At 37.0% G+C, this 14,935-nt stretch overlaps 1 protein-coding gene across 2 annotated transcripts in view; it reads right to left on the reverse strand.

Annotated features, from left to right (window-relative positions):
• Positions 1–1,096: 1,096 nt before the first annotated feature.
• The window catches only part of Mon2 (MON2 homolog, regulator of endosome-to-Golgi trafficking), a 92,430-nt gene continuing 78,591 nt past the window's right edge, over positions 1,097–14,935 (reverse strand). For both annotated transcript variants that reach the window (XM_042698664.1, XM_042698663.1), the window contains 4 exons: positions 14,098–14,221; positions 11,592–11,799; positions 7,532–7,614; positions 1,097–1,736 (listed from right to left, as the gene is read on the reverse strand). In XM_042698664.1, the coding sequence (XP_042554598.1) occupies positions 1,573–1,736; positions 7,532–7,614; positions 11,592–11,799; positions 14,098–14,221 (579 nt within the window). In that variant the 3' untranslated portion in view covers positions 1,097–1,572. The remainder of the gene's footprint in view (positions 1,737–7,531; positions 7,615–11,591; positions 11,800–14,097; positions 14,222–14,935) is intronic.

Raw genomic sequence — 14,935 nt, forward strand, 5'->3', positions numbered from 1 at the left:
CAGCTTGAGTGGTTTTTCTTTTAAACTTTAAGGAAAATGCTGAAAGCAGAATTATGAAATGCCATATATTACCTTAGTCTTAGGTGAAATAATAACATAGAAATTCATTGATTCATGTAAATAAAAATATTTCTTCAAAAAAGGCCTTAGTACATACACATTAACAAATAATACTGCAAATTAAATGATTACACAATTAAAATAGCCTCAAAAATCTCATTCATTATTGATATCTTCTTATAGTTTTATGATTATTCAAGAGGTTGAATTTTGTAAGTTCTACTAAAATCAAGCCTTCCAGTACATTAACATAACACCCAGATCATTTATAATTATAACCAAAGTTTTAAACATCTTTGTCTTTAATAGGTGATTATGAAAATTTAACTCAGAGGAATAACAGCATAATCTATTACATAAAAAATATAGTAATCTACGGTCAATTCAATTTTTGAAGAAATAAATCAGCTAATGTAACCAAAAACACCATGACAATACATTTAATGCATTTCCAAATGCTGTCTCCAAAAATACACGTCCTTGTTCTTTACCTCTCTCTCTCTCCCCCTTACCTCTGTGTGTGTGTGTGTGTGTGTGTGTGTGTGTGTGTGTGTGTGTGTGTGTGTGTGTGTGTGTGTGTGTGTGTTCTTGTGAGTTAGTAGTTATTCTTCTTCTTGAGAAGACATTACAAAATGAAGCACTGAAATGAACAAAATGTCACAGGCAAAATTTCAGAAAATCATCTTGCCTGGGTCATAATCCAAAGAGAGAGACAAATGTTGTTAGTCACAGGAAGAAATCAGTAGAAATATAAAATATGAAACATCTCTAAAATTTAGAGAGCAAATATAAAAGAGACAGACTTCAGTGAGAGTTTGGAGAAAATTTAAAGAAATGAGGTATGATGGCATTGTAGTGCTATAATAGATGGTGGTAATATATTCAACCAGCAAAACTTCTGGTTGCTGTGCTCCATAATCTTATGGTCAGTTGCTTAATGGTCACCAATCAATCACACATTCAAAGCAAGCACGGAGCTAACTGGATGATGATATGGTAGGCTCTGCCGCATAAGAAGGCAAATTATAAGTGACAATGTAAGCAAACAATTTTGTATTAATAATAAATACAGCTTCAAGCATGTAACATCATCAATATTTTAAAATTTTAAATAAATGCAACTATTTTATACAGAACTGTACCATTTATTATACACACAAGTATTTCAGTTCCCTTTGTTTACAAAGGCTGGTTGTAGATAATATGGAATGTTACAGTACCATCTTGCATAAAATTTTAGTACAAGTTTGTACTTGAAAAAGGGTGCAAAAACACCAGCCTAATAAATCTGACTGAATGGAAATATCTTTCTTTTTTTAAAAAGTACATCATTAACACATACACCACAAACTGTACATAAGCTCACTTTAAAATCACCAATTGAAGATAGGGTAGCAGGTATGCTGTAGTATGAACCATCCCTTTCATCAGTTTGGAGTAAGAAGTGTCCTTCTTACAGATGACTCAGGAACAGATAGGATATTCTTCTTCCTTCAAATCTATTGTAGCTGGTCAAGATTCTCCATTTTGAACTTTTGATACTGGTGGTTGCATGAAATCCTTAAAGGGAACTAGGGCCTCTTTAAGTGCAGAGCAGACCTCAGAAGATGAGCAGGTGATGCATTCTACTAAAGTGGGGTATAAGGCAATTACTTGTGCCCAGGTATTTCCATCAACTGTAATGTTAAGAAGTACAAAATTTTGAAACAGGATGTATTTAAACAGTAGAGATTATCCAGTTCCATCATAAATCCAACAGAAAGAAAAAATTTAAGATTATACAAACTAGTATCTTTGAAAAATCTTTGGAAGATTTCCTGTATATTTAATAAGGTATGGGACAAAGATATAATCAATGAGCAGAATCACCAATACCAACAAATGTGATAAGAATAAGTTTTAAATGACCTTCCATTTGTAAAAGCTTACTTTTCATTCTAACTTAAGTGACAAGTGCCTCAATTTTTCCTTAAGTAAGTCAATATTTGTTTTCTTCTTCTTAATTTCTTCTAATATAAAGGAATGAGCATCCCAAACCAGTGTCACTCATTTCTTAAAGATAAGGTTCCTCATTAATAAGTCTGGAAGCTGTTGCACATACTTGTCCTTTGGAGACTAAGAATTCCTATGAATTTCTTAAGGGCTTGTAGTAAAAAAAACGAAAACCAAAAAAATTTAAATTTATTCAAACCAAGGTTTCTAAAACTGAGATGATTATGAATTTTTTCAATGCAGTTTACTCATTATTATTCTTTTCTTAGCATAGATCTTGGAAAATACTTTTTTTTTCTTTTTTTGGTGCAGGTGCAGGTGTCTGGCTTCTTTGCTCAAGGCTGGAGACCTACCATTTGAACCATATCTCCACTTCTAGCTTTCCTTCTGGTTCAATGGAGTTAAGATTCTCTCTGAACTTCAATTCTTTTTTTTTTGTTGTTGTTGGTCATGGGGGTTGAACTCTGGGTCTGGGCACTGTCCCTCAGCTCTTTAGCTCAAGGGGAGTGCTTTACCACTTGAGCCACAGTGCCACTTATGGCTTTTTCTGCTTATGTGTGAGGAATTGAACCTAGGGCCTCATGCATGCAATGCAAGCACTCTACCACTGAGCCACCTTCCCAGCCCAGAACCTCAATTCTTAAATCTCAGCGTCCTAAGTAGCTAGGAATATAAACATGAGCCACTAGTACCCAGTTTATCTTAGAAAATTCTAATGTTTTCATTAAACTTCTTTTCCCAGGAGGGGCTTCCTTAGGGTAGTGACAGGAAGAAGAAAAGGGGAATATTTGGTAAGAACAGGGCATGTCAGGCTGGAGTTGTCCTGCTTTTATCTATTTAATATGTTAGGAATCCATATTATATTTGATTTGTTAAAAAAATTGCTGCTTATCACAAAAGAATCTTCCAAAAAATAACAATAAGAAAAAAAAATCTGAGCACCACTGGTTTACAAAGTTAAGAAGTTTGTTCTGGCCGTCTTTTGTGAAAGTTTCCACTAATTCACACAAAATCTATAGAGCAAACCCTATCTAGATTGCCCAGGTGGAAACTGATCAATTTATTCATTATAGGAGAACACAGAAATATATTAAGATGACACATGAAATAAAACTCAAGGAAAGCTACTCAAATTCCTTACATTATTTTTAAAAAACCCTGAAAAACCAAACAACAACAACAACAACAAAACTTCACCATAGGGGCTGGGAAGATGGCTCAGTGGTAGAGTGCTGGCCTTGCATGCCTGAGGCCCTGGGTTCAATTCCTCAGCACCACATAAGCAAAATGAAAAAAGCCAGAAGTGGCGCTGTGGCTCAAGTGGTAGAGCGCTAGCCTTGAGCTGAAGAGCTGAGGGACAGTGCCCAGGGCCCAGAGTTCAGGCCCCACGACCGGACCCAAAAAAAAAAAAAAAAAACTTCACCATAGTTAGGCACCAGTTGCTCATCTCTAGCTTTTCAGGAGGCCCAATCTCAGGATTGTGGTTCAAAGCCAGATTTGAGTGAATCTTATCTCTATTTATCTAGAAAAAAGGCTTAAAGTGGGCCAGGCACTGGTGACTAATGCCTGTAATCCTAGCAACTCAGGAGTTTGAGATCTGAGGATTGTGGTTGGAAGCCAGCCTGGGTAGCAAAGTCTTTGAGACTCTAAGCTCCAATTACCCACCAAAGAACCAGAAGTGGAGCTGTGGCTCAAGTGGTAGAGCACTAACCTTGAGCACAAAAGGTCAAGAATAGCGCCCAGCCCAAGTTCTAGTCCAGTACTGGTCCTCCCCGCAACCAAAAAAAAAAAAAAAAAGGGGCTAGGAAGTGTATGGTTCAAAGCCAGCACAAGCAGGAAAGTCCTTGAGATTCTTATCTCCAATTAACTACCAAAAAGCCAGAAGTGGAGCTGTGGCTCAAGCAGTAAAGTACTAGCTATGAACAAAATAGCTCAGGGACAGTGCCAAGCTCCAGGACAAGCATAAACAACAAGAACAAACAAACCTGACTGTAAATCTCTGTGGGGGCTTTAAATTTAACTACCAAAAAGAATAAGAGTTGAATATATTGACTTGGAATAACATCCATGAATTTTACTAAGTGAAAAGAAAAACAATAATATAGTTGGGGACAACTATGCATATTTACTTGTATATAGTACTAAGGTTTACTGAATTTTATGTTTATGTAATAAACTTCTAGATGAAGTTACAGCTAATAAAATTGCTGCTTCTTGTGAGGTAAGTACTAAGCAGATAGAGAAAAAGTAAAGATCATACTAATTTTTTTCATGCACATTTTAAAGTATTTTTCAGTTAATGTGTTTTAAGCTGCATTTTCAAAACTTTAAAAATCAAGCAAAATTCTAACAATGAAATTCATTCAATAAAAACTAAGTCTCTTAAAGTCTTTTTACCTAGTACAAAAGCAAAAACAAGGGGCTGGGAAGGTGGCTCAGTGGTAGGGTGCTTGCCTTGCATGCAGGAGGTCCTGGGTTCGATTCCTCAGCACCACATAAGCAGAAAAAGCCAGAGGTGGCACTGTAGCTCAAGTGGTAGAGCACTGGCCTTGAGCTGAAAAGCTGAGGGACAGCGCCCAAGCCCAGAGTTCAGGCACCACGACCCGCAAACCAACCAATAAACAAACAAAAACTTAAAAGTTCTGAATAGGTTTGTGGCATACTGATCTAGACCTTATTGCCTGTCTTCTGAATTAGGCTTGGACTGGTTTTGTGCAATCCAACATATTGGATTGCTGGGAAGACCTGACATTCTTAACTTGTCTTTTTTGTTTTTTAGTGAAGCTTATCATACCTTTCTAAAATTGCCCAGAGGCATAGTTCTTGCTCAAATAATTGAAAGATCAATTTAGTCAGATCATCTCTCATTACTATAGTGCCCTATCCATGACCCACTGACTTTATAAGAAAAGTTCTGAGTTCTCCTTCCCAGTTGTTCCTTTTATATATATTCTCGTAAGTTCCTGACAGCTGTCTAAAGAATACACAGAGCTGTGAATATTACACATTTAAACATACAGGTACATTTAGTAGTATGTCTCAACAATAGGAAGAACAATTTAAGTATAATATATAATACTATAATATATAGTAACTATACCATATTATAGTATATAACAATATATATGTATACTATATATACATATGGATACATGCATGTATATGTGTGTACACACATATGTACACACACATATTGTGCTGGTCTTGGGGCTTGAACTCAGGGCCTGGGCACTCTCGCTGAGCTTCTTTTGCTGAAAGCTAGCAAGCACTCTACCACTTGAGCCACAGCTCCATTTCCAGAGCATCATGGACTTTCCTGCTTGGGCTGGCTTTGAACTGCAGTCCTCAGATCTCAGCCTCCAGATGAGCTAGTACTACAGGCATGAACCACCAGGGCCCAGCAAGTATAATACCTTTGTAAGAATCAAACCTATACTACAATCTAATAAAGATTTTTCTGGTCTCTAGAGAGGCAAAACATGGTTTTCCTTCTCTGAAACATTAAGCAAAACATTTTGTAAAGAAAATCCAAATCTGAATTCTGATAGATGAATTCAGAGCACTGCTTCAGGCACCTCCTTTTTTATTAGCAATTCCACCTCTCACCCTTCAGTCTTTGGGTTGAAAAAAACACAAGTGTAGTGCAGAACAAAGCATCATCCCAAGAAGCCTCTGAGGAAGCATACAAGGTAAGGGGAGATGAGTCATGTGCATATTTAAGAACACACAAGTAGTACTTCAAGATGAAGGTATATATAAAAGTGCCCGAGTTCAATGATTTGAGACTTTGAAGAAAACAAAAGCGAGGCTTAAAACTGAGTGCTATTTAACTAGGTAGACATAGGCCACAGCTGAGAAAACTTGAAGACTGAGAATTTTAGTTTAATGGGAAAGCAAGGAAGTGAAATTGGTAGGAAATAACCCATGAGTAGAACACAATTAGGTTAGGTGGAGTGGTGCACATGTATAACTCCAGCATCTGGGAGGCTGAGGCAGGAGGATCCCCAAACTGGGGTACATAATAAGAACCTATTTAAACTATATATACATAAACTACATATATATGTATATTTAGACTGTAGCACATATATAAACTACATATATAGTTATATATATAGTTAAAAATATAATATATAGCTTATATAATATAGTTTCAATATTATATATATTATATATACATAAACTACATATATATTTAGACTGCAGTACATATATAAATATATATAGTTATATATTTTATATACATATATATAATTATATAAAATACTGCAGCTCTCAGCAATTTGGTAGGTCATGGTAAAAAAAAGATTTTTTTATTCTGTTTTTGAGGGGAAGAAAACAATAGAAGATATACTTTGGGGAAAAAAACCTTTTAATTTTTGAATTTATTTTATTTTGAGGCAGGGTCTTGCAGTAAAGCCTAGGCTGGCCTCAAACTCATGATCCTCCTGCCTCTGCCTCCTGAGTGCTAGGATGACAGGCATGTACCATATGTTAGTATTAGACCCAGACCTGAGCTTCTCCCAGCCCTAGAATTCCCACCACACAGCTGGCCACTCCCTCTCTCTGCCCAGACCCACTTGAGCTTCCACATACCTCACTCTTACCCCCAGACCCTGCTGCTACCTAGATAGTGGAGGGTGCCATGTGCTCCCTCTCTGGGGGAAATATGGCTCCTCTAATAAACCTTGTAATAATCTTTCTCTTGTGCCTGCCTGCCTCAGTCGTGGTCCCCTGGGATGGATGTGAAGGTTCCTTTCACCATCACATGTGGCTTGGAATAGAGATTGTTAAAAATAAAATGTTAACAACAGATTAGACAGGAATGAGTAAACTGAAAGGGAAAACAAATAAGAAAGAACTGTAACACTGTAAGTTATAAATACAACTTATATTTACAAGCCTTCCCCTCACTCATCACTCCAAATGAATGATCTACATTAAAAATATATTAAATACAAATTGTTCATGCAACATGCTAAATTCAGTTCAACTGATTTTGAAAAAAATAGCTAGACAGGAGCTCGTGGCTCAAATCTGTAATCCTAGCTACTCAAGAGGCTGAAATCTAAGGAACACCATTCAAAGTCACACTCCCCTGGGCAGCCAAGTCTATGAAACTCTTATCTCCAATTTGTTAGTCCATACTAACAGAAGTGGAGCTGTGGCTCAAGTAGTAGAGCATTGATTTTGAGCACAAAAGCTCAGGGATAACACCCAAGGTCAGAGTTCAAAGTCTCAGGACTGGCAAAAACAAAAAAAGATCAGCTAAAGTACTGTTCAAAATAAAAATATAAACATTATAAATTAATTTTACTTGTCATACTAATAGACTGATGTTTTGATGTCAAGAAATAGGAGAAAAGAAAGCCTACTTGTTGTTATGTTCCTAAATTCAGTCAATAATAACACAAAAGCACATCACAAATAGAACATAAATGTTCTGAATTTTAGGATCACTGAGTTTCCAAACACTTACCATTCTCAGGCTGTGTTTTCTTAAGTGAATCAATAAGAGTACTGACTGCTTTTAAAACAAATATGATCTCCGTTACTTGCTGCCTAAAAATGAAGGGAAAATAATAGAGATTTTTAAAATATGACTTTTTTTTTTTTTTTTGGTCAGTTGTGGGGCCTGAACTCTGGGCCTGGGCACTGTCCCTCAGCTCTTCAGCTCAAGGCTAGTGCTCTACCACTTGAGCCACAGCACCACTTGCGGCTTTTTCTGTTTATGTGGTGCTGAGGAATCGAACCCAGGGCCTCATGCATGCAAGGCAAGCGCTCTACCACTGAGCCACCTTCCCAACCCTATAAAATATGACATCTTATTTTTTTTTTGTTGTTGTTGTTGTTGTTGTTTTGGGTCTGGTCGTGGGGTCTGAACTCTGGGCCTGGGCACTGTCCCTCAGCTCTTCAGCTCAAGGCTAGCGCTCTACCACTTGAGCCACAGTACCACTTCCTGTTTTTTTCTTTTTGCTTATGTGGTGCTGAGGAATCGAACCCAGGGCCTCAGGCATGCAAGGCAAGTGCTCTGCCACTGAACCAACTTCCCAGCCCCATGACGTCTTATTTTTACAATGTCTGTATAAGTAGATGTATTTTGGAATAATACTGAGCACAATGCAAAGTTGTCACTTTAAAAATTCTTATAAAAGGAAAAATTATTTAATATAGATCAATTGTAAGAACATGCAAAGGTATATGTACTTCAGTGTACAATCTTATTTGTAATTCTTACCATAAGTTAATTAAAGGAGGGGGACAATTTACTCATACAAACATAAAATTTTTATTTTTTATTTGTTTGGTAGGTCGTGGGGCCTGAATTCTGGGCCTGGGTGTTGTCCCTCAGTTCTTCAACTCAAGGCTAGCTCTCTACCACATTGAGCTACAGTACCACTTCCAGCTTTTTCTGCTTCAGTGATGCTGAGGAACTGAACCCAGGGACTCATGCATGCAAGGCAAGCATTCTACCACTGAGCCATCTTCCCAGCCCAAACATAAATTTATTTTTTAAGATACTCGACAAACTATTTAAAATTAAACATTTTGTAAAATATGCCTTTAAAAACTCTACAATGGGTTATTTGCTTATTGGTAATAAAAGAATTTGCCAAAGATTTAAATGAAAGCATTACTATATATTACCACTCAGCATACAGTTTATTATGTTGTTAAAAGTATACACATAGGAAATGTACTCATTACCTTGCTCATGTAACTGTAACCCCTCTGTACAGTATTTTTACAATAAAAAACATTAAAAAAGTATATCCAAAATTGCAATGATACATTATTTAATTTTGTAAGACAACAAACAAGAAACATGAACATGCTAGAGACCAATTCTAGAATGGCACTATTTGAAGATGCTAGCAATAAGAAATAATCTTGGAAACAAGGGAAGAGGTGACATTGTTCAAAAAGAAATGTATTCTTTTCCTGAATTACATAACAATAACCTCCATGCACATGACCTTTACAATTTAAAAGAGAAATAATCTTGGCGGGGGGGAGTCAGAAGACTAGCTTGATTCTCTTCTTTCTCCTCACAGACATAAAAGCTCATCTGCTATAGGATTCCCTTTGCCCTATTTTCATTTTGTTGACAAAACTTGTTTTTATGTATGTGTGGGAGGATTGGGTTTTAGATCAGACTTTTCTAAAGTCTGTATGATAGAACATTACTTCAACTCTTCTTTGTAAGCACATATTTTATTGATTTAAGAAGCAGTTGAAACATTACATGACTGGGGTGTTGCTCAAGTAGTAGAGTTCTTGCCTAGTAAGCATAAAATCCTGAGTTTAAAACTCCAATATTAGGGCTGGGAAGGTGGCTCAGTGGTAGAGTGCTTGCCTTGCATGCATGAGGCCCTGGGTTCGATTCCTCAGCACCACATAAGCAAAAAGAAAAAAGCCAGAAGTGGCGCTGTGGTTCAAGTGGTAGCGCACTAGCCTTGAGCTGAAGAGCAGAGGGACAGCGCCCAGGCCCAGAGTTCAGGCCCCACGACCAGACCCAAAAACAAAACAAAACAAAAAACTCCAGTACTAGACCTGCCAAAGAAAGGAAAGGAAAGAAAAGAAAAGAGAAAAGAAAAGAAAAGAGAGCAAGAAAACAAATGACACTGCAATGAATTCAGGATAATATAAATTCACAGGGCAGCTATAAATGGGACTAAATCTAAAGGCAGTAATTATCAGAACTCAAAAAACAGAAAAGTAACTTTCTGAAATAAAATGTCATAATCTAATTGAAAATATCCATGCAAAGCAACTTTATTACTGTGTTTTCAAGAACACTTTAGAAATCAACTTTGATGATGATGATGATGATGATGATGATGATATTTCCCTAGGTCCCTGAGCTTTTTTTGCTTAAGGCTAGTACTCAACCACTTTGAGCCAGAGTGCCATTTTTGGTGTTCTGGTGGTTAATTGGAGATTAGAGTCTCATGGACTTTCCGGGCCCAGCTGGCTTTCAGCCCTGATCTTCAAATCTCAGTCTCCTGAGCCACTGGTACCCAGCTAACTTTTATTCACTTTTAATTATGCTTATAACTAAATTACCAACACCATCTATAGAATGCATTTGCATATAAATTTAAAGTGGAGAGCTGTAATTTGTTTTAGAAATTCAGAATATATTGAATCCTAATGAAAGAATTACGAATGGCTAATAACCACTGGCTTTTTTTTTTTTTTTTGGTTGTGGGGCTTGAACTCTGGGCCTGGGCGCTGTCCCTCAGCTCTTCAGCTCAAGGCTAACGTTCTACCTCTTGAGCCACAGAGCCACTTCCGGTTTCTAGTGGTTTATTGGAGATCAGAATCTCATGGACTTTTCTGCCCAAGCTGGCTTTGAACCGGGATTCTCAGATCTCAGCTTCCTGAGTGCTAGGATTACAGGTGTGAGCCACCAGTGCCTGGTCCTACTGGCAATTTTTTAAAAAGTGAGTAGTCTGACTTACCATTCATCCAATTAGAAAAAGATAATAAATGACAAACTTTTAAAAATACTAAAAACTGAGGAAAGAGTATTCATATGTTCCCAGGGAAATACAAATTGGTAGAAATCTTTGGGAGGCAATCTGGTAATATATATCAAAGTTTTTAAATGTCTGTATCCTTGGACAGGTCAAGTTCAACTCCAGCAATTCACAGTAATTAAGTGAGAATGCACACAATGACATATAGCAAGTGATTTGCCCCTCCAGTTTAAATTATAAAATGGAAATCATCAAGATTACTCTGCTTTTGATAACTTTGTTTCAGTTACTTTGAGTTAATCTCTAGTTTCTACATTAAAAGTAAGTGTCAACTCAACTATATGACTGTATCCTTTGATGAATTCTAGCCCTACACCTCAACTGTGATTAGGCTTGGCTAAGTAGAAAGTCCTGGAGCTCCTACCATACAGTCTGGACTGATACGAAGGAATCAGTTAGGCCCAAGGGCTTCATTAAGCATTAGCAGACATAGCAAGATCCCTAGGAGAAATCAATTATATGCTCATATAGATTCATATACCCTTATCCAGAAGTCTTTAGTAAAAGATATATTTTGACTTTAAATTGTTTTCAGATTCACAAAGGCAATTTGGTACCTATATCATGTATTTCTTTTTTTTTTTTTTTTGGTCGGTCGTGGGGCCTGAACTCTGGGCCTGGGCGCTGTCCCTCAGCTCTTTGGCTCAAGGCTAGCACTCTACCACTTGAGCTACAGAGCCACTTCCGGCTTTTTTTTTTCCTGCTTATGTGGTGCTGAGGAATCGAACCCAGGGCCTCAGGCATGCAAGGCAAGCGCTCTACCACTGAGCCATCTTCCCAGACCATATCATGTATTTCTTAACTTCTGAGAAAAATCTGAAATGGCACCACATATCTGCAGCAAAACCTATGAATATTTTACTGTATAAGGTAATAAAATTATAACAGTCTCAGGTTGGTCTAGATCATTAATGAAAACACTTTAGTTTTCAGAATTTTCTCTGGTAATAACTACAATATTATGTATTATCTTCTTTGGTGAAATAAAATATATACCTTGGAAGAGGGCATTTACCACTTAGTCTTTCATCTTCTATGTACCGATGGAGTACGTCCTGAGACCTCTTTAAAAGCACTGAGAGCGCCATTCGTGACATGTAGCCTTCTTGAGGTGTTGTGACTTTATTACTGAAGGAAAACTGGAGTAGTGTCTCAAAACACATTTTAGAAAATTCTTCTCTCAGACGAATATCAATCTCTGCTTCTGTAAGGTTAATCATTATTGATGATGTATTAACTCATTAAAGAGCCTTAATACATTTAGCAATCCAGGAATTGAAGGAAATTCTCAATCAGGTGAAAGGCATCTATGGATAGATTATAACTAGTAACATACAAATAATTAACAATTTTCTTCCTTGAAAGACCAAAATCAAGGCAAGGCTGGAATATGAACTCAGGGAAGGCCTTGCCCTTGCTAGGGCTCTATCACTTGACATGCCCTAGCCTATATTTCCTCCTCCCTGTGCCCGTCCCCTCTCCCCCCCCCCCCCCTCCCCACTGGAGCTTAAACTCAAGGCCTCATGCTCTTTCACTCAAGGCTGGTAATTCTACCAGTTTAGCCACAACTCCATTTCTGGCTTTTTGCTGGTCAATTGGAGATAAGAGTCTCATGGAATTTTTCTGTCCAGGCTGGTTTCAAACAATTGACAATCTTCACATCTTAGCCTTCTGTGGAGCTAGGATTACAGGGGTGAGCCATGATACCCAATCAAAAATTTTAATATATTCAGATTTTGGTGACAGGGTATCTCTGTATAACTCAGGCTGGTCATTAAGTCATGAACTTCCTGCCTCAGCCACCCAAGTACTGGCACTACAGGCATGTGCTACCACATCTGGAGTGCATGTTTGTAGTAATACAAAGCAGGTTGCACGTAAGTAAACTGAAATCTATTTTTTTCTGAGATTCTCATGTTGGTTAATTCTAAAGGCCAGTTCTTTGGTGGTTTTTTTTTTTTTTTAAATTGAGCTGGGCAAAAGACTAGCAAGGTAAAATAAGCAGCATGGGAGACATCTAGTGGTTAAATTGTGCAAGTAAATGTTCTTTACAGTACTCAGGACAAAATGTCATGGCTCCAGTCAATTCTGAGAATTAAGCATATGCACTGCATAGATCTGTAATTTCAAAAGAATCTCAGAAAAAATCATGTTACAATATCAAATTACATTTCAGGCTCGAGCAAGATTTAGATAAAAGAAATAAGAATAAAACATAACTTAGTGATCACCTCCCAACTAGCATGATTTCATGTAGTGCTTTTGGTGTGAATTTGCCTCTAGCCTCAAGACTGGAGACAATTTTTCCCACTATACCAAACATATTTTCTTTCTGTAATATGGGGCTATCTACCCTCATTAGATGTATTCTGGGGATGAAGTTACATAATATTTTGTACACAGCAGTTTTGTTTAATAAATACTTGTTCACTTAACAAATGTTAAAACATCTTATTTTCATACCACTGGACTAAACTGAAACATAATTGTGAGACACTTGTATTAATATCTTAATTTTAAAGATTATAAAACAGATTCAAGAATAGTTAAACAAAATAGTAAGTAGAAGAATATACCTTTAGTTATAAATAAAAAATGGGAAGAAATTTCAAAAACAAAAATTTATATTTCCACATGCTCAAACCTCAGCTCAGTGACGCAGAGAAGCTGTCTGACAGTCCTGCATTCTTGCCAGTTATGTTTAAATTGTGTCATTTGCTAACTGTTCCTTGCCCCCTCACAAAGAACAAATGGTGGCCCAAAAGGCAGGCTAAAGTTAATGAGCTTAATTTATGTGCTAAGGTGAAAATGTGGAATCTGCTCAAAGGCAGATCTGTTAGCAGAAGTTGGGGTATTAGAGGAAAAATGAACTAAGAACCAACAGTACAGTAATGAACTGTGCATCCTAAGCACCTGTGGTTTTTCCTCCTAGTGGTCTCTTTGGAGACCACTCAATACCAGGATACAGGTAGCCAGAGTCTACTGCATTGCCTTCCAGGGATGAGCCACTTCACAAATCTGGTAACTTGGTCAGCAGATTTCCTAAGCACTATTCAATCTTATTAATCAGAGTTTGCTAATATGATTATACCCACAGAATATACATATACAAATATACAAAACAATGGTTGTATTCTTTAAAAAATTACCTCACTCGTCTCTTTATATGCAGGATTAAACATTCTACGTTACCATCTTCAAAAGTGCTTCACTAATTTCTTTTTCACTTGTTTTTGTTTTTGTACCAGTACTGGGGCTTGAAATCAGGGCCTTGGCACCATCCCTTAGCTTCTTCTCTTAAGGCTCTACCACAGCTCCACTTCCAGCATTTTGCTGGTTAACTAGAGATAGGAGTCCTACAGACTTTCTCATCTGGGCTGGCTTTGAACCATGCTCCTCAGATCTCAGACTTTTAAATAGCTAGGATTGTATCTGTGAGCCACTGGCACCCAGCTTTCACTAATTTTTAATACCTTAAAAGATGATGAAGGCAATAACATACCTGTAAATGAAGATGACTGAGAATGTATGGAGCCCTTGTTAAGCATAGTCATTATCTGACCAACAAATTCCTTGGGGATGAAATTGGCATAAGGCAGTATCTCTGTGCTGATGAGCTGCACTACCTAAAATAAAAGGGCAAATTCAAGCACACTTCTTTTCCTTATAAAGACAGACAGATTCAAGTGATCACTTTAGAGTAAAATTTCAATTTTATTTGAAAAGTAAACGAGCTAAAGAAACTTCCTTGACAGGAGTACAGGGGCATTTTACTGTTACTATACAAAATCATGACTAATCTACAGAATTTCCCTGGTCTTACTATAAAACACTAACAGGTGTTCACTTTGACTCATTTAGTAGATAAGTCTCTGTTCCTAAGCCAGCAAAGGATTCTTACCCATATTAGAATAAAATTAAGATTTAAATCACCTTTGTAACAGAAACTATGAGCTACAAGAGAAAGTTACATTCATATTTCCAAACAGCTTATTTTTAATATATAGTTTATTTTTCCCTCTAAAGAAAGTGATTAAGCTGACATAAGCTTTAAAACTGTAATATCACAAATGGTAATATTTTGTATCTCTGCAATAATGCCCATACTTACTCTGAAATAATTTGATTGATTTAAAGTTCTCCTACCCCTCTTAAGACAACAGATCTTCAAGCTCCAACCCAAATTCATAGTTAAAAACAACTGCTTCTTCCATTTTCATTTATAATCCTCAAAATGCATTCTTTTCTTTTTCTTTCTTTTTTTTTTTTTCCGTTGGCCGTGGGGCTTGAACTCTGGGCCTGGGTGCTGTCCCTCAGCTCTTCAGCTCAAGACTAGTACC

The sequence above is a fragment of the Dipodomys spectabilis genome, unplaced genomic scaffold (assembly GCF_019054845.1).
Source record: "Dipodomys spectabilis isolate Male_0828 unplaced genomic scaffold, ASM1905484v1 ptg000234l, whole genome shotgun sequence".
NCBI classification, from domain to species: domain Eukaryota; kingdom Metazoa; phylum Chordata; class Mammalia; order Rodentia; family Heteromyidae; genus Dipodomys; species Dipodomys spectabilis.